Raw genomic sequence first — 24728 nt, forward strand, 5'->3', positions numbered from 1 at the left:
TGAAACCCTGTCTCTACTTAAAAAAAAAAAAAAAAAAAAAATTAGCCAAGCATGGTGGCTCAGTCCTGTAGTCCCAGCTACATGGGGTGCTGAGCAGGAGAATTGCTTAAACCGGGGAGGCGCAGGTTGCAGTGAGCTGAGATTGCGCCACTGCACTCAGCGTGGGCGACAGAATGAGATTCCATCTCAAAAAAAAAAAAAGAAAGAAAGATAAAGAAAATCCTTAGCTCAGTGACAGACATGTGGCTTATGGGCACAGGGCTCAGTCCTTTAGCCCCTTCACTGGCCCCATGGCTGTTGTGCAGGGCGGCCAATGCAGCATGTGCCCACGGCTTGTTCTTTGCTTAGGTGGCTAGTTTAGTTGTACCAAAAGGGCTTAGAAGGGGAATTTAGAATATATTTCCTTAGAAGCCTTATTATTTTTAAACCTACCGTGTTGAGTTATAATTGACATATAAAAAGTTACACATACTTAATGTGTACAAAGTAATGATAATCCAGATACAGAAAGACAAGTACTGCATAATATTCATCTTATATGAGGAATCTAAAATATTCAAACTCACAGAGGCAGATAATAGAATGGTGAATACTGGGGTCAGAGGAAAATGGGAGTTATTAGCCAAAGAGTATAACATTTAAGGTATAGAAGATGACTAAGTCCTAGAGATCTCGCCTACAGCATAGTGCCTATAGTTCACAATACAACACTGTGCACTTAAAACCTCGTTAATGGGATAGATCTTATGCTAAGTGTTGTTATCACCAGGAAAAAAAGAGACTTTATTTTTTATTTGGAAATAGTCAGCAAAAACTTTGTATTTATGTAACTCTGCTTTGCCAGAATCTTTTGAAGAAGCAAGTTGAGACTCGGACGGCAGATGGTCGGAGAAGAATCACACCTCTCTGCATAGCACAGCTGGACACTGGGTACTGGTTCATTCACCTTTTATGATTTTATCTAGTGAGGTCTTCCTGTCTTCTTTTAGCAGTTAATGCTTTCTCAGTGAGGATCTTCACAGGCCCTTCACAACCTGACTGGTAGAATGTGGAAGCGAGGAAGTTGAGCCCACACTCCTCTTGGAGCCCTTGTGCACACCTGAATCATGTGGTGGGTGGGAGGGCTAGGCACGACTGCTGCACTTCACTGTTGGCTAGGGCACCAGAGGGCACACAGGGAAAACAATCAGGCTGATTTTTTTTGTCTTTCATAATTTTTTTTTTTTATGAAACGTATGTTTACACATGTTAAATTTAGAAAATAGTAAAAGCCCAAAGGAAAAAAAAAATTCATAATCCAGTCTCTCCAGTATAGTCACTGCATTTGATATCTCTATTTCCAGTCTTTTTTTCCTCACTTGTTAACTGTTTCTTGCCCATTCATCCATTTTAATAACTTGTCCTCTGAAGCATTTGCTATCTGATTATCCAGGTTCCTGTCCTAGGATTTTCTTAGCCAGCTCATTGTGGACTTGTATTTGTGTCCAGTTTCTCGTGATTGTAAATGAGTCTTTGAGCTCACCTGTGGTCGTTCTCTCAGATAACTTGTAGAAGTGGAATTATTGGGCAGAAGGTAGGGCTCTGAAACACATTTCCCTTTAAGAGACAGAGATGGGGAAGAAACTCATTCACTACTTGCTGTTGTCTGAGTATATCAGTGCAGGTTGTTTTTGAATGGTTATTGTCCCCAAAATGATGTGTGTTGATTCCAAAAAAAAAAAAAAAAAAAAAAGAAAGAAAAAAGAAAGAAAAATGATAAGGCCCTGGGTGAAAAAAATAGACCCCCACTGTCAAGGCAGTTCACTCTGGGTTTTATTTTCATACCGCTGATCTGCTCAGGGCGTAAGTAAGCCCTTCATGGAAACCACACACATTCAGGCTTCTGCGTTTAGCAGTTGTCTATTCATGAGCTATTCCAAATCTTCCTGAAGAAACCTTCACTTGTACAGTGTACAGATCCATCTTCTCATCTTAGATGTGCAGGCTCTGAGGTCCCTGCGAGTAGAGCCAGAACCAGGTCTACTGACTCCCCCAGAGCAGTCATTTTCTTTTGACTATGTCTTTTTCCTATTGTGACCCTATAGGAGATAATGCCCCTGCCTACCTTTTACTAGGACCAAATGAGACCCGCTGTGGGGCTGAGCTCTGAACACACTGGGTCTGAGGTACAGGGAAGTGGTGATGGTGACACTTTGTACTGTGGATCCTTCCAGGCCTTAACTGGTGAGAGAGAAGGTGTAGGTGGCTTTCTAGCTGGTCTGGGGCCAACTTTCTGACATGGGATGCATATTTCTGGCACCACGACTGGATCCCTTTGGTGTTAAAAGCTTTTTGGCCTCCTGATTCCCACGTTCTAACAAGTAGCAACAGAATAGGTCCTTATTAGCTGAGCTAATCAAGAAAGAAAAGAAAAGCTTAAATATGCAAAGCAGGTGTAAGTGAGAAATAATAGCAGACAAAAAAGTTGAGAAACTTCTTTGCTGAACTACGTAAAGTGGATGGTTTTTAAAGAAAATAAAATTAATGAAAGTAAAAAATTATTGTAGAAGAGATAAGGACAGTGTCACAGAGTTAACCCCACCAAAGTCACCAGAGTTAGACTGCTTCACAGGGAAACCTCAGGAACTTTTAAGGAACAGGTAACTGTTAATACCATTTTAAATATTCTAGTTCATGGAGAAGAAATTTGCAGATTTTTATTTTGAAATGAACTTAGTATTTACATCAAAATCTAACAAGGATAAAACATCATAAATCCCAGATCAGTCTCATTTCTGAATGTCAATGCAAAACCTAAGTAAAATAGTAACAAACAGAACCTTACTGCATGTTAAAAGGTTAATATACCATGATCAAGTGAGGTTTGTTTCTGGAAAGTAAGGAGGTTCAAATTTTAGGTAACTATTTAATTCTACATATCAGTAGATCAAAAGAAAAAAAAATTATATGATCTCTTTTATCGATGCTTAAGAGGCATTTTGGTAAAATTCAACGCCATTTTGTTTTAAAACTCAGTTAAATGGGAGTAGGTGGATATTTCCTTAACTCGATAAATTATTTCAAATTAAGTTCAAAAACTAAGTAAGTGCCTACTCTTGGAATTATAATTTAACATTGTTCTGTAGGTTCTAGCCTGGATAGTTAGTCAAGGGAAAGAGCAAATTAGAAAGGATAATTATTTAAGGATGATAATTTGTAAGAGAATTAACTAGAAAAACTGCCAGAGGCAATGAAAGAAGACAGTCAGGTGGCTGGATACAATCAACATGACGTCAGGTAGCACCAACTACCCTCAGAGCCCATAAAGAAATGTCATATTCACAAATAAAACTTAGGATGCAACCAGAGATGCAGATCTTAATGGAGAAAAATTTTAAAACCCTACTGAGAGGCCTCAAGGAAAACTGAAAAGAAATAACTAGAAATTCATGCCATTGATTAGCTAGGATGGCGTCATAAAGATGTGAGCTGTCCTGTAGCTGATAGATTTAACCTGTACAAATAACCATAGGAATTTTTGGAATCAGACAAGGTAACTCTATAAAGTTATGTGGAAAAATCCACCAGGCACAGTGACTCATGTCTGTATTCCTAGCACTTAGGGAGGCCAAGGTGGGCAGATCACCTGAGATCGGGAGTTTGAGACCAGCCTGGCCAACATGGTGAAACCCCATCTCTACTAAAAATATAAAAAGTAGCTGGGAATGGTGGTGTGTGCCTGTAGTCTCAGCTACTTGGAGGCTGAGGCAGGAGAATTGCTTCAGCCTGGAAGGTTGCAATGAGCCAAGATCGTGCCACTGCACTCCAGCCTGGGTGACAGAGTGAGACTTCATATCAGTCAATCAATAAAATAAAGTTATGTGGAAAAACAAATAGGAATGGCTGAAATATTTCTGAAAAAGAAGATTAATCAGGGTAGACTAGCCCCACCAGAACTTAAAGGCTATCATACTCAAAACAGTGAGATACTGACACATGAGTAGATAATGCAATGGAATATGATAGAATATCAGGAAATAGGCCCAAATAGTTGTGGGAATATTAAAGGTAGCATTTCACATCACTGATAAAACTTTAGCTACTTCAGTAAATGAAAGTCATTACTACCTGGTACCCTCTAGAAACAATGTTGGGTCCCAACCTCACAATTTACCATTACGTACATTCTAAACAGCCCAGAGTTAATTTGTGTATGTTTTTTTTTTTTAATATTGACTTTTTTGTTGTGTAAAATATTTTTATTTAAAACTTTAGAAGATTCCCTGGAAGAATATTTTTGTAATCTCAGATCAAAAAAGTATTTTCTGCAAATGATGATTTAGACTACACAAAAATTTAAAAATTTTAGTGGATTTAAAAGACAGGCTGGCCGGGCATGGTGGTTCATGCTTGAACCTGGGAACGGAGATTGTAGTGAGCCGAGATTGCGCCACTGCACTCCAGCTTGGTGACAGAGTGAGACTCCATCTCGACAACAAAAAAAATAAAAGGCCATAAAGAGTTGAAACACAGCATCCCAGGGAAAATATTTATGAACAAGCAGTTCACACACCAAAAAAGGAAAACAAATATATATATATATGTATATATATATAATTTTTTTTTTTTTTAATTAAGGCGTGATCGTGGCTCACTGCAACCTCCGCCTCCCAGGTTCACGAGATTCTCCTGCTTTAGCCTCCCAAGTAGCTGGGATTACAGGCGCCCACCACCATGCCTGGATAACTTTTGTATTTTTAGTGGAGACGGGGTTTCACCGTGTTGGCCAGGCTGGTCTCGAACTGCTGACCTCAAGTGATCCACCTGCCTCGACTTCCCAGAGTGGTAGGATTACAGGCGTGAGCCCCTGCGCCTGGCTGGAAATCAAGTATTTCTATTTGAAAAAATGTCAACATCACTCATATCAAAGTTAAAGTAAGATACCATTTTTCATCTTTCAGATTGTTAAGTGTCAAGAAATTTGATAAAAGCGTTACGAAGCGCCTATGTGGGGAAATAGGCACTGTCATACATGCCTTGTAATTTAAACCTCTAAGGAGGGCACTTTAGAAATATTTATTCCAAATCATCAATGAACATTCCATTTGCTGCTATAATTCCACTTCCAGGAATTTATCCCATGTATTATGTGAATCTTAGGTGTAATGACAATTATTAGAATTTCATAATTCTTTGAGCACCCAATATGTGTTCTAAGAGTGTCCTACAGTAACTACGTTAGTCCTGATAGCAACCCCATGGGGAGAGTCCTGACACTTTGTATTTTGCAGACAAGAGGAGTTAGAGCTGGCTGATTTGTCCCAGAATCTTTAGTTTTGACACTGCAATACCTTACATCCTGATACAGTGGCTCCTACGACATGTGTTTGCATAGTTTAACATCTCTGAGATTAGGGTGTGTTGTACAATCAATGGCATCTGACAAGTGGCAGCATTGTTTTCTTTCTTAGTAGTACATATAGAACCTGTAAATCCTAGATTCAATTAAATAGAGTATATTATTAAATGGGTTTAAGTTTCTTTTTACTTTTCTGTAACTTTGCGAATTTTCTATCATGAAAACATTGCCTTTGGACCTAGAAAGAAAGTTATTTGAATGTATAAATTACTGGATGTGGCACCTGACTTTCAAAGCTGACTTTTGTTCTTACTTGATGACAGGGACTTCTCCACGGCATTCTTTAACAGCATCCCCCTCTCGGGCTCCCTGGCGGGCACCATGCTCTCTTCTCATAGCAGTCCACAGCTACTGCCACTGGACTCCAGTACCCCTAACTCCTTCGGCGCCTCGAAGCCTTGTACAGAGCCTGTGGTGGCTGCCAGTGCCAGACCTGCGGGCGATTCTGTCAATAAGGACAGGTTAGTGGGTGCCAAGGCTTGTTCCCATCCCTGGGGAAAGTTCAGGTTTGCACATAATTTTGGGGATAGAGAATTTTACTCTGCACTTTGTGGCCCCTTCAATGAATAAAGGAAGAAAAAACTGTGTGGTGTGATATGAAATGGGGACTTCTCAGAGGGGAGGACTTGCTTAGTGAGTCTCTGATGCACAGGACCATGAGGAATTCACAAAGAGCTTATCAAGGCTGACTGAGGGTCAGGCTGCTATAGGTGGGAACTACCTGTGAAGTGCTATGTGCAGCAGCGTCAGTCCCACCTTCTGGCAGCTCTACACTAGAAGTACTTGAGATTTCTGGGGGCCTCAGAATCCACTTCACTCTGCTGGGCACATCACACAGCATTCATCCCAGATAGGGCGCTCCTGTGGAAGGTCATAGACTCCCCTCATACTCTCAGAATTATATTCACTCAGAGAGCCTGAGTCATCACCTCTCTTTACTTGGAAACAAAATTAGAAATCAGAAAAAAAACAGGCAAGCACAAATGAGAGCCAGGAGTGAACATTTGCCTAGCACTTCTTTTGGGTTACATGCTGTGGTAGGCCCCAGGCATTGCAGGGGCTTAATTGGTGGGTCCTCGTCCTCGGAGTGTGTAGGCTGGTTGGGGAGAGGCAGCCACTGGGTTGCAGGTGGCCCCCCAGATCCCCTGGGTAGAAATGGCTAGCCATCTGAAGAGGGCCTGGTATCTCAGGGATCAGGGAAGTGCCTCAGAGGGTGCCCTGTGCACGGCTCATACAGGCCCGCCAGGGGATGTAGCATGGGGATTAGGGATAGCAGCTCCCCAATCCCCTGAGGAAGGCCAAAAAGGGGGAGAAGGCCTAGGTGTCTTTTCTGGACCAAGTAGTCTGGGCTTTGCGCCAGAGTGGAGACATAGAAGGCTTTGAGACCTGTACTTTATGGAGGCATTAATGTCCCAAATTAGCCACTCCCTGGCACATACAGCTGATTCCATCAGAGTGATTCTTTATTGGTGTAATGAAGTCTTGTGTTACTGCAGCCTTCTACTTCTGGGTGCTAGCCCCATGGCTGTGGAGGCATGCTCAAACATTAGGTCACTGCCCTGAGGGAACCCTCAGAGGGTAGGAAGAGAAGACTGAGCAGCAAGACCAGTGAGGAAGCAGAGCATCCTGTGAGGAAGGGGGCCTGGGAAGGACAGACCATGACATATCTGAGAACTGCTTTGGGGATGGCCTATTCTAGTGGCCACAGGTCATGGAGGAGGAGAAAGGGGGTGTCCAGGGTGACTGCCAGGCATGTGGTGTAGGGTCTGGGCAGATGTGAGTGGAAGGTGTTAGCCTGGGTGTGCACAGGAGGAGGCCCAGTGGCCTTGGTCCCAGCATGTGGTGTGGGCTTGGCCATGGAGTATGGACCAGGCAGGCTCCTGCCTGGCCTCTCCTTTATCTGTGGAATAGAAGATGAAAGCTGTGTGATAAGTACTTGGAGCATAATGCTAAGTATGTGACACTGTCACAGGGAGAGGATGCCTGGCTGAGGGTAAAGGCCAGGAGCAGACCATGGTTTCAGGACCCCAGGTGCAGGCTTATCTCATGAGACTCATTTCCTAAGTGGGAAATGTGAGTGGTTGGAGTGGTTTGGAGTAGAGATGCTATATTCAAGTTGTGGAGATAGGGTAGTATGACTAGAGAAAAGGGTTGTAAGAACCATGTTCTAGGCCTCATGCTACCCCCAAAAGCTGTCAAAACAATGCAAAGGGGGAGATGCGAATGCATTTGCTCAAAACTTTCTAGGTGTCCAGAATTTTAACACATGAACATTTTAAAGAAATGGGAATAGTAGATTGTATCTTGAAATTTTTTGTGTTTATGAAAGTTTGATATTTGTGCCTTTTTTAGTAGTCTCCAAATAATGCAAATACTAGACCTCCAGATCCTTTTAGGATTGTGCTTGACATGCCTCCCCTCTTCTTCACCCCAGTATGAATGCTACCTCTACTCCTGCTGCACTGTCACCTTCTGTGTTAACGACCCCGTCCAAGATTGAACCCATGAAAGCATTTGACTCCCGGTTCACAGAGCGGTCCAAAGCCACGCCAGGTGCTCCTGCCCTGACCAGCGTGACCCCAACAGCCATGGAAAGGTAGGTGGTAGCTGCAGGACCCTGAAGGGCCAGGGAGGGTGCAGGCATGGGTCAGCAGCACAGTGCCAGTGTTCCTATCAAGCAGCCTGACTTCCTGTTGGGGAAAAGACTCTAGCCACTCAATGCATGGGAGCAAGACTGCAGAGACCTTAATGAGCTGCCAGCTCCGAGGAGAAAGGGGTGGCTTCTTCAAGCGGGAAGGTGGCTGGAAGCCGTGGGGGAAGACACAGCACAAGAACCACAAAGGCAAAGACACAAGAATTGGTTAGTGCAGAGGCTGGACTGAGAATAATGGTATTTGGATGGAGCCCAGAGTTTGCCCGGAAGAGGGCAAGAGATTAGTTGGAGAGGTGGAAGGCTCTGATGTTGGTACACCTTGGAAATGATGGCCTTCCACTCAGAAACTGACCAGAGGTAGAGAGCTGCAATAAAAATTATGTAGGTGAGGTCTTTGTCAAGTCATATTGGTTTCTGAGCTCTTGTGGACGCTATGCTGCTTGTCCATTCCCTGGGCCTCCCCTCAAACACAGCTGTGACATCATGCACACTGTAGTTCTTTATTTCTTGGAGTTTGCGGTAGTGCATCCTCCTGAGGTGGCCTGCGTGAATCTTTACAGCCTCTGCCATTGGCACTGAAGTTCTCTGCCTCCTGAGAGGGCCTCTTCCTCCAAGCCTGCCACGACAAGGAGCTCAGTTCATATCCCAGTGAGTCAGACCCTAGGAGAAGAGAGGTAGATTTAGGCTGGCCTCTTGGGGCTTAAGAGCAGTCCCTTAAGGGTTGCATCCCAGTGCAAGGTTCACAGGGCTCGGCAGCCCTGGGCAGACATACCCTAGCCTGTGCTACCGTCAGGCAAGTACAAGGTCACTGGTCAGAAACTTGCAGTAGCCACACAGCCAGCAGGTGCCCAATAAAAGGAGCATTTGCATTTGATTGTTTTTGCAGTAGATGGTGATTTGGAGCTAAAGCTATAGCATGTTGTCTCTGGGGCTTTGCTTATGAAAAGCCCTGTCCAAAGCTACATGTCTGGACAGGATTTATTCTCCTTGGAAAACAGTTCCTGGAAGCTACCATGGGAGGACCCTTTCTGAAAGTTTGATGCTGTATCTATAAACTTGGTGTGGAAACTTGTAGTCTACTCTGTTGTGATCTAATCATGCTTGTTTGGTAATTAAAAGTTTAGTGCAGGCCATGTGTGGTAGCTCATGCCTATAATCCCAGTGCTTTGGAACACCAGGTCAGGAGGATCACTTGAGGCAAGGAGTTTGAGACCAGCCTTTGCAACATAGTAAGACCCCTATCTCTACCAGAAAAATTATCCAGGTGTCGTGGGACATGCCTATAGTCCTAGCTAGTCTACTCACTGCAACCTTTGCCTCCCAGGTTCTATCAAGTCTCCTGCCTCAGCCTCCCAAGTAGCTGAGATTACAGGTAGCCACCACTATACCTGGCTAATCATTTTGTATTTTTAATAGAAACAGGTTTCACCAAGTTGCCCAGGCTGGTCTCAAAGTCCTGACCTCAGGTGATCCACCCGCCTCAGCTTCCCTGCTTCTAAAATACTTTGAAGTACTGGATTAAATGCAATTCTTGTCCCTAAAATGAATGGCTAGTTCACAAGAAAGGGCAGTCCCCAGAATCTAAAATCTAAGAAAGAACAAAAAAGCCAGAGTAGCAGGCAGGACTGCCCCATGGGTGCAAAGCTAGGGATCTTGACTGAGGACCTTGCATTTTAATGTCTCATACCGAGTTGAGACAACGCTTCGGGTCTAAGGGGTTGGAATTAAGTCACCAGCATAAAGTCAAGCTGCTTAAAAAAGGACTGAGGCAGACACTAGGAAAACCCAGCTGGCAGCTCAAGAGAAATTGGAATGTCTTAGCCTGTTTTGGGGTTGGGAGAACAGTCTTCCCTTGAGGCTGTGTAACCACAGGCCTGCCTTCATGTGAATTCAGGACCAGTTTAACACTGCCTGTGTTGTCTAGAAATCACCAAGCTGAGAAATGAAACAAAGGAGACCCTGGTCTACCTGACATCCAGAGGCACTTGGCAGAGATGCGTATCCACCCAGCAGGGACATTCCCTGGCCCAGGGTGTACAGCATTACCACTGATAAAGCACTGCTTAGATGAACATAAAATCCAAAATCACAGGAAGAAATAGTCTACCGTACACAAATGTCAGGAGATGTACTCACTGAGAGACTTAGGTTCCTGTAAACCTGTTATCACAGAATTGTCAGAGGGTGCTATAAAGTATGCTTAAGTCTTCAAAGACATGAAAGCTAAAACGAAATGTGAGGAAAGATTAAATATTCTATTCTATAAACAAAAATTAAAAGGATCAAAGGACTAAATGTCAGAGCATAACTATAAAACTCTTATAAGAAAATATAGATAGAAATCTGTGTGACATTGGATTAGGCAACAGTTTCTTAGATATGACACCTAATGCATAAGCAACTAAAGGAAAGAATCAATAAAGTGGACTTCATCAAAATTTAAAACTTTTGACTGGATACAATGACTCATGCTTATAATCCTAGCACTTCGGGAGGTTGAGACAGAAAGGCCAAGAATTCAAGACCAGCCTGAGCAGCATGGCAAGACCTTATCTCTACAAAACATTTTAAAAATTAAAAGCTTGGCCAGGCACGGTGGCTCATGCCTGTAATTCTAAAACTTTAGGAGGCCAAGGTGGGCGGATCATCTGAGGTCAGGAGTTGGAGACCAGCCTAGTCAACGTGATAAAACCCCATCTCTACTAAAAATACGAAAATTAGCCAGGTGTGGTAGCGAGCGCCTGTAATCCCATCTACTTGGTAGGCCGAAGCAGGAGAATCGCTTGAACTCAGGGGGCAGAGGTTGCAGTGAGCAGAGATCACGCCACTTCACTCCAACCTGGGCAAAAGAGAAAAACTTTATCTCAAGTCCAGAATTCAAATTATATAAAGAACTTCTATAGTTCAACAATAAAAAGACTAATAACAGTTTTAAAATGAGCAAAAGATCTGAATAGAAATTTCTGCAGAGAATTTATACAAATCACAAGCACATAAAAAGACAATCAACATCACTAGCCATCAGGGAAATACAAAGCAAAACTAATACTTAATACCCATTTGGAGATCTGTGATTAAAAGATCAGACAGTCAGATAATAAGAAGTGTTGGTGAGGATAGGGAGAAATTTGAACACTCATAGACTGCTGATGGTAATGTAAAGTCTTTCAGCACCTTTGGAAAACAGTCTGGAAATTCCTCAAATGGTGAAATACAGAGTTATCATCTCACCCAGCAGTTCCTACACCTAGATACATACCCAAGAGAATTGAAAACATATATCCATCCAATAACTCATACATAAGTGTTCATATCTGTACATAGTAACCAAAAAGTGTAAACAGCCCAAAGGTCCTGAATAGATAAACAAAATATGGTCTATCCATACAATAGAATATTATTCAGCAATAAGAGGAAGGGAATGTTTACACGTGCTACAATAACAATAAACCTTAAAGACATTATGCTAAGAGGAAGAAGCCAGTCACAAAGGATCATAGGTTCTATGATTCCATTGACAGGAAATATCCAGAATGGGAAATCCATAGAGAAAGAAAGTGGAATAATAGGGGCTGAGGGAGGGAGGATAAGGAGTGATTATCAATGGATACAGAGTTTCTTTTTGGAATTATGAAAATGTTCTGGCATTAGACAGTGGTGATGGTTTTATAACCTTATGAATATACTAAAGGCTAATAAATTCTATAAAGTGGTGAAGTTTATGATATATGTATTATATCTCACTAAAAATTAAAAGAATAATAAATCATTAAAAACCAGATTTGGAAATGAACCAAGAAAAAATACTTTTAGAAAAGTAAAATAATCATTTCAGTTTAAAAGTCAGGAAGCATTTTAGGGAGCAGATCAGAGCCAGCCGAAAAGAACATTCCATCTACAGAATTGGCCAAAGTGCCACAGAGATGAGGAGATACAGCTGAAGGCGAGGCAAGAGGGAGGAGTTCCCCCAAAAGGATATGCTGCAGGGCAGTGGTCAAGAGGGAGTTAACAGGCTTACCAGAAGGTGAAAAAAATCTCATATTTGGAAATGGAGCAAGTTCTGAGCAGAATAAATAAAACGAATTCTCCACTTGAGAGAAACTACAGTGCGCCACAGACAGAAAGTCCTGCTTATTAAGGAAGACACTCATGTTTGCTTTGTGGCTTTTCGTGGCCTTTATGTCTCAGGTAGTGCATACCCTGAATGAGAAGCCTGGAGGATAGCCCTTGGATTGGCTTCTGGAGGCAAAATCTTGACTCCACATCCTGGGTCCTGCTGCCACAAGGGTTGGTCCTTTAGCAGCTGTGTCCCCAGGGTCTCACAAGACCATCCAGCCATAAATACAGCGCTAGCAAGATCTGTATAATAAGGGGCCATCACATTTGTCATTCTCAACTTCTCACTTGAAAGTGGCAGCGAGTGAACATTCACTTGGGGCTGAGCTTCCTGCTTTCCAGACAGAATGAGTGTAGTGAGCTTCCAGGATTCTGGTGCTGAATTTTCAGAGGAGGTTGGGTTGGATCCTCATATGAGGAAAATGAGATAAAACAAGTTCCAGTGTCTTTAACAAAGGCCTTACAGAAAATGCAAGTACTTTCTTGATACGGCCATTTTCTTGTATTGATTCTCAGTGAAAGCCAGGAGGAGCCCTTTAAAACACCCATCAGTGGAGGGCTGGCACAGTGGCTTATACCTGTAATCAGTCCTAACACTCTGGGAGGCTGAGGCGGGCAGATCACCTGAGGCCAGGAGTTTGAGACCATCCTGGTCCTGGTCAGCATGGTGGAACCCCATCTCTGCTGAAAATATAAAAATTAGCTGGGGGCCGGGCGCGGTGGCTCAAGCCTGTAATCCCAGCACTTTGGGAGGCCGAGGCGGGTGGATCACGAGGTCAAGAGATCGAGACCATCCTGGTCAACATGGTGAAACCCCGTCTCTACTAAAAATACAAAAAAATTAGCCGGGCATGGTGGCACATGCCTGTAATCCCAGCTACTCAGGAGGCTGAGGCAGAAGAATTGCTTGAACCCAGGAGGCGGAGGTTGCAGTGAGCCGAGATGGCGCCATTCCACTCCAGCCTGGGTAACAAGAGCGAAACTCCGTCTCCAAAAAAAAAAAAAAAAATTAGCTGGGTGTGGTGGTAGTACATGTAGTCCCAGCTACTCGGGAAGCTGAGACAGCATAATAATTCCTTGAACTCAGGAGGTGGAGGTTCCAGTGAGCAGAGATCACGCCACTGCAGCCTGGGCAAGAGTGAGAATCTGTCTCAAAAACAAAACAGACTGGGTGCAGTGGCTCATGCCTGTCATCCTAGCACTTTGGGAGACTGAAGCGGGAGGATCACCTGAGGTCAGGAGTTGAAGACTAACCTGGCCAACATGGTGAAACCATCTCTACCATAAAAATACAAAAATTAGCCAAGCATGGTGGCGACAAGCTGAGGCAGGAGAATTGCTTGAACCTGGGAGGCGGAGGTTGCAGTGAGCTGAGATTGTGCCATTGCACTCCAGCCTGAGCAACTGAACAAGACTTGTCTCAAAAAACAAAACACGCACCAGTGGAGATTTTTTTTCTTTGTTGTTCTTTTTTTTTTTTTTTTTGAGATGGAGTCTCACTCTGTCACCTAGGCTAGAGTGCAGTGGTGTGATCTTGGCTCACTGCAACCTCCGCCTCCTAGGCTCAAGCAATTCTCCTGCCTCAGCCTACCTAGTAGCTGGGATTACAGGTGTATGCCACCACACCAGGCTAATTTTTGTATTTTTAATAGAGACAGGGTTTCAACACGTTGGCCAGGCTGGTCTTGAACTCCTGACTTCAAGTGATCTGTCCACCTCAACCTCTGAAAGTGCTGGGATTACAAGCGTGAGCCACCACATCCAGCCTTCAGTGGAGATTTTTCTTTGAGGCACAGTGTCATGCAGTGGTTGGGAGTGGTGCACAAAGTAATACACCATGCAGGTTAGGCCCGGGTCCCCATTTCCTCAAAGAGGTAGTGGGGATGGTCTGGAGACACGTAGTCTTTCTGAGTCCATCTCCTTTCAGGCAGAATGGACCTCCCAGGAGAACCCTCGTAGGAGGTATCCCTTAAGCATTAGGCCTGTAAGTGTATCTTTGTCCTTGTCTCATGGAGCAGCACATGTCAGCTCCTGCTGTTCCTTCATTGTATGTCACAGTAGTTGGGCAGTGAGACCCCTGCAACCTGACTGGCACTTCCTAGCCAAGAGCCTCAGGTGGGTTGGGAGCCAAATGCTAGCCTGTCAGGTACAGGGTAGCTGTCCTATGTCAACCTGTGGGTCTTCTGCTCCACCCTGCCCTAGGGTCAGGTGTTAGGTAGAAGCACATAGGGACTTGAGGTAAGTGACTGACTACAGGGCAAGCAGGCCTGCAGAGACAGAACCTAGGATGGAGCCTGTTTGTAAATGGGGAAGCTCTGGTCAGCTATGCTCTTCCTTCACATATGTCTGGACCCATTGGGCAGCTGCTATAAATCCATTTACCTGGTGCTCCCAGGGATACTGTAACAACTGGTACAAGCCCACATGAAGGCTGGGGAGGTGCAGTTCCCAGTGGGCCACTGGCCCCAGGGTCCCTGAATGGGGTATCTGGCAGAGGCAGGTGGGGAGACTCCTAAGGGCTCTCAGGGGTCCTGGAGCAGCTGGAGCTTGGCAGTGCCAAGCAAGCAAACGTCATGGGCCAGTGCTGCAGTGAGCTCAAGAAGCCACTGCGCTCCCTAGACACTTAGATGATAGTTGGGCATTGCTGTGACATTTTTACTGTATTTCACAAAACAATAGTTACGTGAAAGTCTGACTTTTTGCCCATGTTTCACAATAGGATTCTTCCATTTTAATACATGAAACCCTTTCAGATCAGTCTGAACCAGGAAAATTCATGTTAGAAAAAATTAGAACAAGCTAATATTCTATTTCCATTTTCAGAATGTCTGAGAGAAAGCATTTTTGATTGTTAACAAAAGTTTATTCAACAAAAAATTTAATATGAAAATGTACATGACCTGATTTTTACATCATAGTAAAACAAGCTCTTCGGAGAGGCAAATGTCTGACAGTTAAAAAAATAATAATTAAAAAGGATTTTGAGGAGCACTGACTCACGGCTTCAGAACATTTAACTACACCCACAGGTGGACGATTTGCCCTGTTATGGGACATTAGAAGAAAGAACAGGCTCTTCGGTTTCACAGAGCAGTGTCAAGGACACAGACAAAAATTCTTATTTTTGCAGGTTTTCACATGGATACAAATGAAAAGAATCCAGGATTCTACACGCTGCTGTACCTGCCCACATTTCTGTGACCTGGGGTGACTAGCAGGGAAAACAGCTGAAGACAGTATCCAGAGGAGGGGCTAACAGGCCAGAGGCTGGTTAGCAGGGGGAAGGCAGGCAGAGAGGAGGGCTCTTGCGTGCTAGACAGGAGGATGATTCATGTGAACTTCTTGAGGAAATAAGACCAGTGATAGCACCTGTATTCTAGGGAGTTCGTCACATTTAGAGATGTTTAACACAGCATTGTGAGAAAACATTTACCCAACTTCTTCAAAAGAGAGGTGTTGAGGAAGTAAGCTATTCATTATGTAGCCTCTCTTTAATGTTTATAAAGACTAATGTACAGTTGCCTCTCTGTATCCATGGGTTCCAGATCCATGGATTCAACCAACTATGGATCAAAAATATTTGGGAAAAAAAAATTCCACGAAGTTTCAAAAAGCAAAAACTGAATTTGCTACATGCCAAATACTACATTGAATCCATGCAAATGAAGTTATTTTTAGGCATTGTACTATGGATTGTAAGTGATCTGGAAATTATTTAAAGTATATAGGAGGCTAGCCGGGCTCAGTGGCTCACGCCTGTAATCCCAGCACTTTAGGAGGCTGAGGCAGGCAGATCACCCGAGGTCAGGAATTCAAGACCAGCCTGGCCAACATGGCGAAATCCCGTCTCTACTAAAAATACAAAAATTAGCTGGGTGTGGTGGTGCATGCCTATAATCCCAGCTACTTGGGAGGCTGAGGCAGGAGAACCACTTGAACCTGGGAGGCAAAGGTTGCAGTGATTCAAGCTCACACCGCTGCATTCCAGCCTGGGCAACAAAGTGAGACTCTGTCTCAAAAAAAAAAAAAAAAAAAAAAAAGATAGGCTGGGCATGGTGGCTCACACCTATAATCCGGGTACTTTGGGAGGCTGAGGCAGGAGACCAACCTAGCCAACATGGTGAAACCTTGTCTCTACTAATACAAAAATTAGCCGGTTGTGGTGGCATGCATCTGGTAATCTCAGCTACTCAGGAGGCTGAGGCAGGAGTATCGCTTGAACCCAAGAGGCAAAGGTTGCAGTGAGCCAAGATCACGCCATTGTAGTCCAGTCTGGGCAACAAGAATGAAACTTTATCTCAAAAAAAATCAAGCATATACAAGGCTTTGCCTATGTTATATGCAAATACTACATCATTTTATGTAAGAGACTTGAGCATCCTTGGATTTTGATATCTACTGGAGGTCCTGGAACCAATCCCCCTGCAGATACCAAAGGATGATTGTACTGTGGAAAATAGTTTAGATGGAACGTTACTTGAAAAAAGCAGGACATACAGTTAAAGTATGATTAGTGTATAAATAAATATGATTGTATTTATTTGAAATGAAAATGGGGCATTACTACCAACCTTACAAAGAAGATTTCAATGGCATGATGTTTCAGTGTATGCCAGTAAAGGCCATGTGTGGTGGCTCACATCTGTAGTCTGAGTACTTTGGGAGGCCAAGGCAGGTGGATCACCTGAGGTCAGGAGTTTGAGACCAACCTGGCCAACATGGTAAAACCCTGTCTTTATTAAAAATACAATAAATTAGCCAGTTGTTGTGGTGTACGCCTGTATTCCTAGCTACTCGGGAGGCTGAGGCATGAGAATCCCTTGAGCCCAGGAGGTGGAGGTTGCAGTGAGCTGAGATTTCGCCACTGTACTCCAGCCTGAGCCACAGAATGAGAACCTGTCTCAAAAAATATGTATGGAATTTAAAAATAAACAAATCTCTTATTATTTCAACAATGTGCACAGCATCTTTACCAGGAGATTCCATCTTAAGAAACTACTTTCTTCGCACATCTCTAACAACTCCTCATTTGTTCCAGTTTTTTATGAGATTGCAGCAATTCAGTCCCATCTTCAGGCTTTATTTCTAATTTTAATTCGTTTACTGTTTATACCACATCTGTAATGACTTTCTCTACTGAAGTCTTGAACCTCTCAAAGTCATCCATGAGGGTTGGAATCTGCTTCTTCCAAACTTTTGTTAATGTTGGTATTTTGACATTCCATGAATCACAGATGTTCTTAATGACATCTAGAATGGTGAATCCTTTCCAGTAGGTTTTCAACTTACTTTGCCTGGATCCACCAGAGGAATCTGCTATAGCTTTACAAAATGTATTTTTTTTAATTATTATTTAATTTATTTAAGAGATAGGGTCTTGCTATGTTGCCCAGGTTGGAGTGCAGTATTATTCACTGGCACAGTACTACTACTAATCAACACAAGAGTTCTGACATTCTCTGTTTCCAACCTGGACAGTTTACCTCTCCTTAGGCAACCTAGTGGTCTCCTGCTCTCAGAAGGTCACTATACTGATGCTAAACTTAGTGTAGACACCCGATTGGCATAGCACACTATAGCTCAAAACTTATGGACTTAAGCAATTCTTCTGCCTCAAGTCTCCAGGTAGCTGGGACTACAGGCAAAAATGTACCTCTTAAGTAATGAAAATTGAAAGATGAAAATGCTCCTTGTTCATGAGCTGCAGAATGTGTGTTGTGTTAGTTGATATGAAAACAACATTCATATCTGTCAGAGCTCTTGGGTGACCAAGTGCATCGCCAGTGAGCAGGAATTTTTTGGAAGGAATCTTTTTTTCTGAGCAGTAGGTATCAACGGTGGGCTTAAAATATCCAGTAAACCATCCTCTAAACAGATGTGCTGTTATCTAGGCTTTCTTGTTGCATTTGTAGAGCACAGGCAGAGAAGATTTAGCATAATTCCTAAGGACCCTAGGATTTTTGGAATAGTTAATGAGTATTGACATCCACTTAAAATCACTAGCTGCATTTACCCCTAATAAGATAATTAGTCAGTCCGCTGAAACTTTGAAGCCAGACTTTGACTTCCCTTCTCTAGCTAGAAAAGTACTAAATGACATCTTCTGATAGAAGGCTGTTTTACCTACATTGACAATCTGTTGTTTAGTGTTACTACCTTCATCCATGGTCTTAGCTAGATGATCTAATTGCTGCAACTTTTACATTGGCACTTGCTGCTTCACCTTGTAGTTTTGTGTTGTAGAGACAGCTTCTTAAACCTCATGAGCCAACCTTTGCTAGCTTGAGATTTTCTTCGGCAGCTTCCTCACCTCTCTCAGCCTTCATAGAATTGAAAAGAGTTAGAGCCTTGCTCTGGCTTAGGCTGTGGCTTAAGGAAATGTTGTGGCTGGTTTGATGTTCTCTCCAGAGCACTAGAACTTTCTCTATACTAGCAATAAGGCTGTTTCACTTTCTTTTCAAACATGTGTTCACTGGAGTAGCACTTTTAACTTCCTTTAAGAACTTTTCCTTTGCATTCACAACTTGGCTAACTGGTGCAAGAGGTGTAGCTTTTGGTCTGTCTCTGCTTTCAACCTGTCTTCCTCATGAAGCTTAATCATTTCTAGCTTTTGGTTTAAAGTAGGAGCCTTGCAACTCTTCCTTCACTTGAACACTTACTTAGAGAGCATTGTGGGATTATTGATTGGCCTAATTTCAATATTGTTGTATGTCAGATAATAGGGAGGCCTGGGGAGAGGAAGGGAGGCAAGGGAACAACCAGTTGGTGTAGCAGTCAGAACATAAACACCTTTTATTGATTAAGTTCACCATCTTAAATGGGTGTGGTTTGCAGTGCCCCAAAACAATTACAGTACTAACATGAAAGACCGCTAATGGCAGATCACCAAAACAGATATAATATAATAAGAATGAAAATGTTTGAAATATTATGAGAATTATCAGAATGTAACAGAGACATGAAGTGAGCACATGCCATCAGGGAAATGGCGCTGATAGACTTGCTTTATGCAGGGTTGCCACAAACCTTCAACTTGTAAAAAACGTAGTATCACAGTGAGGTAAAGCACAATTACACAAGGTATGCCTGTGTACTTATTGATGATTCTGTCTTCTTGAAAAATTGACTCCTTCATCTTTATCACTGTATATATCCTTCTTTATCCTTGATAACTTTACTGGCTCTGATGCCTGCTTTGCTTATGTAACTACTCCAGCTTTTTTTGATTAGTGTTACCATGGCTTTATCTTTCTCCATTCCTTGCTGTTTAAAAAAAAAAAAAAGACTTTGTTAGAGCAGTTTTTGTTCTCAGCAAACTTAAACAGGAAATACAAGGAGTTCCCATATGCTCCCTGCCCCAACACACAGCATCCCCCACTGTCAGCATCCCCACCAGAGTGGGGCACATCATCACCCAAAGTCCATAGTTTACATTAGGGTTCACTCTTAATGTTGTACATTTTATAGGTTTTAACCAATATATAATAACATATATTCACCATTATATCTTACAGAATTGTTTTTTGTTTTTTGGTTTTATTTTTTAGACAGAGTCTTGCTCTATTGCCCAGGCTGGAGTACAGTGGTATAGTTGCATCTTGGCTCACGGCAACCTCTGCCTCCTGGGTTCAAGTGATTCTCCTGCCTCAGCCTCCCGAGTAGCTGGGATTATAGGTGTGTGCCACCACACTTGGCTAATTTTTGTATTTTCAGTAGAGACAGGCTTTCACCGTGTTGGCCAGGCCAACCTCAAACTCCTGATCTCAAGTGATCTGCCCACCTTGGCATCCCAAAATGCTGGGATTACAGGCATGAGCTACCACACCCAGCCATAATAGTTTCAATGCCTTAAAAATTCTCTGTGCTTCATTTATTTACTCTCCTTCCCCTCAACCCATGGAAACCACTAATCTTTTTATTGTCTCCGTAGTTTTGCCTTTTACAGGTTGTCACATAGTTAGAATCATCACTTTTCTTCTATTTATTTGTTTACTTATTTTTTATTCTTAGAGATGGGGTCTCATCATTTTGCCCAGGCTGCTCTCAAACCCCTGGGTTCAGGCAATCCTTCTGCCTTAGCCTCCCAAGTAGCAGGGACTACAGGCATGAGCCACTGTGTCCATCTACTGTTAATCTGTCTTTGTCTTTTGTAGTTAAAATTAAAATTTTGAAAACATAAACTCTTTTTTTTTTTTTTTTTTTTTTGAGACGGAGTCTTGCTCTGTCACCAGGCTGGCATGCAGTGGCTTGATCTCAGCTCGCTGCAACCTCCATCTCCTGGGTTCAAGTGATTCCCCTGCCTCAGCCTTCTGAGTAGCTGGACTACAGGTGCATGCCACCACACCTAGCTAATTTTTTTTTTTTTTTTGTACTTTAGTAGAGATGGGGTTTCACCACATTGGCCAGGATGGTCTCAATCTCCTGACCTCATTATCCATCCGCCTCAGCCTCCCAAAGTGCTGGGATTACAGGCGTGAGTGACTGCACCCGGCCACATAAACCCATTTCTTAAAAACATTTTCCTTTTTTATCTATTTTGTCAGTCTGTGTCTTTAATTGGCATATATATTTAGAGCTTTCACATTTAAAGTTGACTGATGTAGTTGTATTAATATCTGCCATATTTTAGCACTTACTCTTTTTTCTTTTCTTTCTTTCTGAGACAGATTCTCACTCTGTGGCCCAGGCTGGAGTGCAGTGGTACCACCTCGGCTCACTGCAACCTCTACCTCCTTAGTTCAAGTGATTTTCCTGCCTCAGTCTCCCCAAGCAGCTGGGATTAAAGGCGCCTGCCACCATGTCCAGTTAATTTTTGTATTTTTAGTAGAGACGGGGTTTCACCGTGTTGGCCAGGCTGGTTTTGAACTCCTGACCTCAGGTGATTCACCTGCCTCAGCCTCCCAAAGTGCTGGGATTTCAGATGTGAGCTACCACACCCGGCCTTATTCTTTTTTTTTTTTTTTTTTAATCTTTTTATCTTTTTTTGCCTTCTCCGGTTTTGAGTATTTTATATGATTAAATTTTCTCAGCTGAGCACAGTGGTTTATGCCTATACTCCCAGCACTTGGGAGGCTGAAGTGAGTGGATCAGCTGAGGTCAGGAGTTTGAGACCAGCCTGGCCAACATAGTGAAATCCTGTCTCTACTAAAAATACAAAATTAGCTGGGCATGTTGGTGGGCACCTGTAATCCCAGGTCCTTGGGAGGCTGAGGCAAGAGGTGGATGTTGCAGGGAGCCAAGATCATGCAGTTGCACTCCAGCCTGGGCGACGAGTGAAAATCCATCTCCAATAACAAATAACAATAAAATAAAAATAGATGTTCTGTCCTCTCAGCATTATTAATTATGCTTTTTAAAAATGTTTTAGTGATTGCTCTAGAGTTTACAGTGAAGATTTATAACCTAAATCTACTTTCAAATAATATTATATCACTTCATGGGTAGTAGAGAGAGTTCCCCACTCTTTCCTTCTGTGCACTATGACATCAATACCACTTATTTCACTCATTCATAATCTATAGTCATTCAAGACATGGCAGCTATTATTTGCTTGAACAGAAAGTTGTCTCTCAGATCAGTTGGGAATAGGAAACATAAAAGATTCTATTTTATGTTCATTTTTTTCTCTCTCAACAGTCGTCCTTTCTTCATGCAGATGTGAGTTTTATCATTTATCTTCTGTCTGAAAGACTTTTAACATTTCTTGCAAGGCAGGTCTTTTGGCAACAGATTCTGGTGTCTGTTTGTTTATTTTTGTCTGAGAAAGTCATTATTTCTCCTTCGCTGTTGAGGCATAATTTCACTGGACGCAGAATTCTAGGTTGGCAGGAGGTTTGTTTAAACACTTTAATTTCACTTCACTCTTTCTTGCATGAATGATTTCTGAAGGGAAGTGTGATGTAATGTTTTTGTGCAGGTTAAAAGAGCAGAACCTTGTGAAAGAGCTGAGGCCACGAGACCTCCTGGAGAGCAGCAGTGACAGTGATGAGAAGGTCCCTTTGACTAAGCCTTCCTCACTGTCCAAGCGAAAACTTGAGCTTGAGGTAGAGACGGTAGAGAAGAAGAAGAAAGGGCGGCCTCGGAAGGACTCTCGTCTCATGCCCGTGTCTCTGTCTGTCCAGGTGAGGCCAGTGGGCCCATCCTGCCTTCTTTAGCCTACCTTTCTGCAATTAGAGCTTGAAGGCCCTGGGTGCATGGTGAACCTCAGCTGGGTGGGGCACCTTGAGAGCCAGCTGGCTTAGACATGCAGCCCCTGACCACATTCCCCTTCAGACCTACCCTTGACCCACCCAGAGCCCTTGAGCAGGTTCCCTGGCATCAACTGGCTTATCTGTAAGGTAAGGATCCTTGTAGCATTCCCCTCTGCTTCCTCCCTCCCAAGGTAGAAATGCCCTGGCCATAGGCCCAGTCTCACTTCTGGGTGACTTGCCTTTACCCCGTAGTATTAGAGCAAGGCTCAGGAACTTTTCTGGCTCTTCCAGTCTCCAGCTACCCTAACCGCAGAAAAGGAGGCCATGTGTCTTTCTGCACCAGCACTTGCACTGAAGCTGCCAATTCCAGGCCCCCAGAGAGCATTCACCCTCCAGGTAAGTGCTGGGACCCTGTCAGTTCTCCCTCAGGCACATCCAGAGATTCTCTGTCGCCTATCCCATATAAATCCTCTCTTGTCACATCCTTGGAGACTGGTTTCCAGTGGCTCTCTGTCACCTTCTGGGGGAAGTCACAGCTGATCAGGGTACCCACCAACTCTAAGCAAAATTGCCAGCCTCCACTCTCACCCATCCATAGCCTCTGTCTGGTTTTGCACTTGGGGTCCCAGCTGCTTGGGCTGCCATTACCACCACATGTTCTGGTGCTCTTCAGGACTCCTCTCAGGTTTCCCTGCTGGAAGCCGCCTCCGTCTCCACACACAGCCCTGGGTAGCCTCAGGCTTGGTGTCAGTGGGACTCTGTGGTCATGATCTATCTCCCAACCATCCTGCTAGCTTTATCTCCTCAGTGTCCAGCACAGTTGTCCTCAGAGTTGTTTGGGCTCTTGGAATGGAAGCTTGTAAGCATGTGGTTATCCAAAACACATTTCTGGAGCAAATAATCCTTTATACCCAGAGCCCTCTGGTCATTTGGCCCAGCACAGTACCTAGGCCTCTCCCGCTGTGGTACCGTTACACACACTGCTGCTTCTCTGCATACCCTTTGTACCTCAGCTCAGGTGCACGTCTTGGAGCAGCCTTCTTGGACCCTGTGTGCAGGTCACTTCCCACTGGCTGCACAGTGCTCTGAGCCCCAGCTGGTCCTCACAGGGCACCAGAGAGCTGGCGTCAGCCCTTCCCACCATAGGTCCTTCTGGGCCACAGTACTGAGGAATGAAGCAGGGAAGCCGAAGGGTAGGGACCCACAGGTTTTGTTCTTATTGCTGGTGTGAGGGGAGGCAGGGGTGCCTCCAGTGGTCAGCAGCGCTTGGATGTGCTCTTGCACTCACAGGTGTTCTGACGCAGGTTCCCTCCTGGGTGCCAAACTCCTCTAGCCCTTTCCCTAGGCTTCTTCCCTGCCAAGCGCTGCTTGGGACATGGCAGTTGGCCCTCAGCCCAACTCACCCACTTTTGTGGCCACACGAGCACAGACTGTTTAGTGGTTCTGCCTATTTTTCCAAAGGAAAAAATCTATTGGTTAGACACGTATGCGGCTGAGCCCATTTGGTGCCAGACACTAAACTAGTTGCTTCTCATACATGCTGTGCCAGAAACACTTCTGCCAGTTGAGTCTTAGTCGAGCAGACCAAGTCTCACTGCCACAGGAACTGGAGACCCTCTTTGGGGTTTTCTAGATGTTCCCTCCAAGCACTGACATGGGTTCTGTTCTTGCCAAACACTGCCATCTTTGAAGCTCCTTCAAGTAGGAGGCTAGAATTTCAAGTCTCACTCCCAGCTTGATCCTTTGCAGTGTGCTTTTGGGCATGTCACTCCTTTGTGAGATGAGGTGGCGGGGTTGGAGACTTTGGGGTAGTTAGCCCTGGCACTGCTTCTCTTCGCTGGCTGTTCAACTACACGGATGACAGGGTAGAAACCAGTTCCCAGCATTCTCCTTGCCCTGGGGGCCACATGTCTGGCCCTCCGGGCCTCCCACTCAGCCCTTTTGCCCTGCCTGCCCTTTCCCTCCTCTGTTGGCCAGTGAGTCTGCCTCTCTGTCATGCTGCTGCCTTGGGACCCTGGGCTACAGAGCCTTGGAGCATGTCACCTGGGCTGCAGCCCTTGTCTGAGCAGACCCGTGTGTTTACTTCATCCAGGTCAGCTCCGATCCCTCCATGTACATTGAGGTGGAGAATGAAGTGACAGTGGTGGGGGGCGTGAAGCTGAGCCGCCTGAAGTGCAACCGGGAAGGGAAGGAGTGGGAGACGGTGCTCACCAGCCGGATCCTCACTGCTGCGGGCAGCTGGTAAGGGCGGGCAGGTCCTCAGACGGCCCAGGTGACACAGGCACACATGCCATCATTCTGGTCCTGGGCCTGTCTAGGGGAGGTACATGGCCCTGGGAGCTCCAGCTCCCACAGAGGTTCACATCAGGCT

General features: G+C 44.1%; 1 protein-coding gene across 8 annotated transcripts in view; it reads left to right on the plus strand.

The window, feature by feature from the left end:
• HIRA (histone cell cycle regulator) overlaps positions 1-24728 on the plus strand; it is a 104350-nt gene that overhangs the window by 50638 nt on the left and 28984 nt on the right. For all 8 annotated transcript variants that reach the window (XM_010330500.3, XM_039462433.2, XM_074391200.1 and 5 more), the window contains 6 exons: positions 845-930; positions 5662-5859; positions 7833-7994; positions 22084-22288; positions 22649-22753; positions 24450-24598. In XM_010330500.3, the coding sequence (XP_010328802.1) occupies positions 845-930; positions 5662-5859; positions 7833-7994; positions 22084-22288; positions 22649-22753; positions 24450-24598 (905 nt within the window). The remainder of the gene's footprint in view (positions 1-844; positions 931-5661; positions 5860-7832; positions 7995-22083; positions 22289-22648; positions 22754-24449; positions 24599-24728) is intronic.

This window comes from Saimiri boliviensis, chromosome 21 (genome assembly GCF_048565385.1).
Source record: "Saimiri boliviensis isolate mSaiBol1 chromosome 21, mSaiBol1.pri, whole genome shotgun sequence".
Classification (NCBI taxonomy): Eukaryota; Metazoa; Chordata; class Mammalia; order Primates; family Cebidae; genus Saimiri; species Saimiri boliviensis.